This window comes from Galeopterus variegatus, unplaced genomic scaffold, assembly GCF_000696425.1.
Source record: "Galeopterus variegatus unplaced genomic scaffold, G_variegatus-3.0.2 Scaffold1209, whole genome shotgun sequence".
Classification (NCBI taxonomy): Eukaryota; Metazoa; Chordata; class Mammalia; order Dermoptera; family Cynocephalidae; genus Galeopterus; species Galeopterus variegatus.
In genome coordinates, this window is record NW_007727320.1 from 249,148 (window position 1) to 254,863 (window position 5,716).

The 5,716-nt window shown below is 39.8% G+C and overlaps 1 protein-coding gene across 1 annotated transcript in view; it reads right to left on the reverse strand.

Moving 5' to 3' along the window:
- Nucleotides 1-4,371: 4,371 nt before the first annotated feature.
- ADCY10 (adenylate cyclase 10 (soluble)) overlaps nucleotides 4,372-5,716 on the reverse strand; it is a 77,285-nt gene continuing 75,940 nt past the window's right edge. The window contains exon 31 of the mRNA XM_008575580.1: nucleotides 4,372-5,103. Within this exon, the coding sequence (XP_008573802.1) occupies nucleotides 4,942-5,103 (162 nt within the window). The 3' untranslated portion in view covers nucleotides 4,372-4,941. The remainder of the gene's footprint in view (nucleotides 5,104-5,716) is intronic.

The window sequence follows — 5,716 nt, forward strand, 5'->3', positions numbered from 1 at the left end:
CACTCCCTCTTATGCACCCACTTATCTTCACCCACACTTGTCCTCCACCCACTGCCAGAGAGGGAGAGCTCTTTAGGAGGAAGGCCCTTTACTTTGCCTCTGTTGGTGAACAGCAATTGGGAGACCCCAAGACCCAAATGGACGTCCTCAGATGATTTGGTCTACCTGAGCCAGCCCAGGGCCCCAAGTAGCAGTAGGTAAAAGAACTTTATGGATTAAGGTGATAGGAATTCTTTTTTCTTTTCTTTTCTTTTCTTTCTTTCTTTTTTTTTTTTTTTTGTATAGATTATCTCTTAAAGGTGGTCATTGGAGAATGTTTAACCCAACTCTTCTTTTCTTTCTTTTTTTTTCCCAATAGGTGAAGTAGTGGAAGCCCAGCAAGAGGGCAGAAACAAAAGAAAAACTTTTCATTTCTTTTAAAGATGCCCAGCAGGTTAGAGTAAAAGAGCATTTTGAGGCCAGGGGAGAGTGGTAGGAGAAGAGGTTAGAGAGGTAGGCAGTGGCCAGATTGCATTGGTCTTGTCTTATTCTAGTAAGTGCAGTGGAAAGACATTGGAGGATTTTAAGCAGGGAGTATGACACGATATAATTTACAGGTTGACTCTGCCTTCTGTATGGAGAACGTTTCAGAGAGAGCGAGAGTGGAAGCCGAAGAACCAGTTACCTGGTCTACTGCAGTAGCCCCGGTGAGAAATTATGATGGCCTCATCTAAGGTGGCAGTGGGGGAGATGATGTGAAATGGTTATACTCTAGATGTACTCCGAGGTTACCTGGATTGCTGATGTATTGAAGAAACAGGAGAATCAAGGATCACTAGATTTTGAATAACGGTGCTGTTTCCTGTGCTGGGAAGGACTAAGGAGGAAGCAGTTGGCTAATGACTGGGGAGTGGGGCAGCCTGTCTAGCTCTGTGGAGGGAGAGGGAGCTGGCTGACATATGCTTTCAGGTTTTGTTTTTGTTTTTAATTAATAAACTATCTGTTAGAGCAGTTTGAGGTTTACAGCAAAATTTAAGAAGGTACAGAGAGTTCCCATGTACCCCCGATGCCACACATATACAACCTCCTCCACTATCAATGTCCCCTACCAGAGTGGTACATTTGTTACAATTGATAAACCTACATTAGCACATTATTATCACCCAAAGTCTATAGTTTACATTAAGGATCACTCTTGCTGTTATACATTCTATGGGTTTGGAAATTCTATGGGTATGATAACATATATCCACATTTATGGAGTTGTTCAGCATAGTTTCTATGCCCTAAAAATCCTCTGTTCTCCTTCTATTTATTCCTCCCTTCCCCCAAATCCTGGCAGCCTCTAATCTTTTACCATCTCCATAGTTTTTCCCTTCCCAGAATGTCATATAGTTAGAATCATACAGCGTGTAGCTTTTTCAGACTGGCTTCTTTCACTAAATAATATGCATTTAAGTTTCCACCATGTCTTTTTATGGCTTGATAGCTCATTTCTTTTTAGCACTGAATAATTCCACTGTCTGGATGTACCACAGTTGGTTTACCCATTCACCTGCAGAAGGACATCTTGGTTGCTTTCAAATTTTGGCAATTATAAATAAAGCTGCTATAAATATCTGTGTGCAGGTTTTTGTGTGGATATAAATTTTTAACTCCCTTGGGTAAATACCAAGGAGTATGATCGCCGGATCATATGGCCAGAGTATGTTTAGTTTTGTAAGAAACTGCCAATCTGTCTTCCTAAGTGGCTGTACCACTTTGCATCCCCACCAGCAGGGGATGAGAGTTCCTGCTGCTCCCCATTCTCACCAACAAATTTGGTGGTATTTTGGATTTTGGCCATTCTAATAGATGTGTGGTATGCTTTAGTTTTTTAGTAATTTGGAAGATAAACTATTAATTTAAGAAATCCTCAAACTCATTAGCACTATCTACCCGTAGAACCAAAATCACGGCAAAGCCTGGTATTGTTGAGCTACAGAAAATCTGAGCACTTGCCTGCAGCTCACAAAGGACGCTGGGGTAGGCTAAGACTCAGGCTAAGGAGCAGCTGTTGGACAGCTGAGTTTAAAACAGGCTAAGATGGTGAGGGCAGAACCCCAGAGTACTGTCCCCTGAATCTACGTTCAACCAAGCAAAGCAACGAACTGAAGATGCTAAACTCTAAGGAAATTATTTGATGCTATCGTTATCACTACCTGCAGTTACAACCAGGAAGGCCTAATACAGGTGTAGAACATTTAAAGAGAAGGAAAGAGTATACCATAATAAGGCAGGTGTATACTAGCGATAAAGGCCACCACCCAGAGAGAGAGGTCCAAAAGGCCGACTTCCTTTGCCCATCAGCATTTACATACATATTTGATATTTGTTTACTGCTCTCACTTGCTAATAGCAGACTACAGTGGGCTTCTCTGCATCTGCTCTGCACCATCTGTTCTCTTTAAAGAAGAAAAACAAACTGTATTAGTACAGGATGGGGGGAACTTGTTACAATATATGTGATAGTATTAAGAGCTAACACTTATTGATCTCCTCTGTATACCAGGCAGTGTTTTAAACTACACATTCTTTATTAACTCGTGTAATCCTCAAGACAAACAAACAAGCAAACAAAAAACTCCATGAGGTGCAGACTATTATTATTTACATTTACAGATGAGGAAACTAAGGCACAGGTAATAAGTAGCCAACTTGGGATTATCTTCCAGTCAATTGATAATGGCCACAGGGACTCTAAAACTGGCTGCCAAAAAAAGCATAAGGGTTTTAACAGGACTGTTTTAGGCAGAAGAAGAGGAGTGAGAGGCCCCTTCTGTTCAAGACTGGCCATTCTGTAATTCATATTGTAAAGAAATGGAGATCAATTTGAGCATATTCAGAGAAGGGCCACTAGGATGCTGAGGGAACTCAAAACCAAGTGAAGTTAGGAGAAGTAGAAGGAACTGGAGAAATTAAGCTTGGAGAAGAAAAGGCTCAGAGAACCATGAGAGGTGTGTTCAAGGGTTTGAAGGTGTCGTGAGCAAGAAGCTTACGGTGTTCTGTGTGATTCTAAAGGGTAGAACTAGGTCCATTTTATGGTAGTTAAAGAGAATTCAAATGTTTGGATGGTCAAAGCTTTTTAAGACTGAAAGGGCTGAGTTTCCTGATGATTTTCAGGAGCCCAGACTGAGAGCCAGAAGACTGGATTTGAATGTGCTGGGTCAAGGGGAGATGATTTCTGGATTTAAGTTCTAGTTCTCAAGCAAGTCACAGCCCCTGCTATTCTCACCTCTCAGAATTTTCAGGGAGAAGATAAAAAAAATAAAAATACATACCAACTCTAAGCCCCCAAACTCTTTGCAGCTGTGAAGACTCGTACAGACGTAAGAAATTGTTATGATGATGGCATTATCTTATTATTCATATGACAGTGTAATCAAAATGACCTAGTTCCAGAGGCAGTTCAGCAAGTCTTCGAAATGTCTGGGGTTCCTCTGGGCCGTTTTTCCCACCATGCTCTGTGTGACTTGAATACAACTCTGTGATATCACAGTGAAATGGGCCAAGTGAAGGCTACTTGTGTGTCTGTTTACCTCACTAGATCTACAAGTTTGCTGAGGTTGAGAATTGTGTCTTAATCTCCAGTACTTAATCAGTGCTCAGTACGTGGTAATTAGTCAGAAAATGTTAGTTGGATGAGTGAACAAAAGAATGAATAAGATGAATGTAGCATTATGGGACAAGTATGCAGCTTCCAGGTGACAACTTTGAAGGAAATAATACTTACTCGAAGTTTAATATTTGATGTGTTTATTTTAAAGTCAATCATCTTTCTAACACTAATTTGTTTTTCCTTATATGTCACACTGTAATTTTCTATGGTTTTTTTTTTTTACCTTCACTTTCCTTTTTGATACTTGTAACCATGTACTAAAATAGGAAGGTTATGTCTGAGCTCACAGAATAAAGTGTGCTTGTGGCAGAGCTCATGTTAGAACCAAATGCTCTGATTTCCCAGCCTGGTGCTCCCCTTCTCACTGTGCCAGGCCACCAGGCCTCTGTGGCTAACCTTATGGTACCATCTGGGTCTATCCAACCTCCTTTGTAGAACTCAGTTATATTATCAGAAGGAAAAATACACAGCCTTGCCTTTACATCTAGGAAATAAAGATGAATGGTATGATTTCTTATTTATTTATTTATTTTTAATTAGTTATCAATATTCATGAGATACAAAGCTGATTGTCACCCCTCATGCCCAAGATGTGAAGGACAGATCCATACTGGCAGCATGCCCATTACCACAAATTATGATTGTACCCCATGTTCCCACCCAGTATCATTTCTTAAATATAAAAAAAAAGTACGTAAAAACTCTAAGGATGTAAAAGATACACATGGAAATTATTAATATTTCAATTTTTAAAAATTTTATTTCTACAGATATTTAATGTATGTGGTTAGAGGGGCTGGGACATCACCCTGGCTTTGAAAGCTGCATCAGGCACTACAAAAGATGTGTCTTTTTGAATCTTGTCCTTACAAACCATGACAAAAGCTTGCTATTTATAATAATGTGCTATCTCCAAAAGATTTAACAACTAGACATTATAAAACAAGCATTTTTAGTTGAATACATTAACTGGAAACATGTCTGTCATAACACAAGATGTTACACTACCCTGATATTAGTATTTTCCCATATGACACAATTTCACACTGGCTAAAATAAACAGGTCAAGCTAAAACAATATGAAAGGTAAAGGCAATTTGTGTGAAGTGACAAGAAAATAAAGCAAGATACTGCTGACCCTTTTTAACACCCCAGAAAGAGAAGAAATTAAACACATCTGGTTCTGTGTGCAGAACAGAAGAGCGTAGACAGGGACCTGGAGGGTGCTGGCTGCAGAGAAAGGTCAATAATAGATCATCACAAGGGGCTGGATCTTACTAAATCTTTGTTCTTTTCATGAAATGTTAGAAAGGATTGTCCAGGATATTAACTCTCATCAGGAACTTGTTTTTTTGAATATCCTGAATGTTTACCTTGCCTGAAACGATTTGGTCCCATGATGGGAGACTCAAGGTTGTTTGAAGCCATTGGTCTACTGTTAACTCAGAGGTTGAGTACCACCATTTCTGAGAGGAGGCAAAGAGAATGAAAAATTAATTAGTGCTCCTTGGTTTGTGTAATCAAGACTGGTCAGATAGCAGAAATGGCCAAATATCCTTGAGCTTTTAAAATCATTTGAACCCAGAGATAAAAATGAATTTTGCTGTCTCAAGCAGACACTGACACACGCCTCTTTATTTTATTTCAGCTGGATGGTAAGGGGATACGAACCCTTGCCCTTGGTGTTAAAACATCTTGCTTTAACCAAATGAGTTAACCAACCAGCTCATGCCTCTTTAAATAAACACATGTAATTGTACATTCATTCACTTATTCAACAAATACTGAGTATAAGGCACTGTGCTAGGTACTAAGCATGATTTTTTACTTTCGAAGAGTTCACATTCTCTAGGGAAGGAAAGACATGTAAACAGATGTAACACAAAGTGGAAAGTGGTAAGGGCCACAAGAGAGGGGCAGAGACCATGCTAAGGGGGATTTGGATGAGGAGACACGTTTCATGAGCACTTAAAGGGGACGAGGAGGCTTACGAACCTCAACTATGGACATGTCACCCCTTTTGGTAAGAATCCATTAAGGCCTATGATGACTGCTATGGTCTGAATGTTGGTGTCCCCC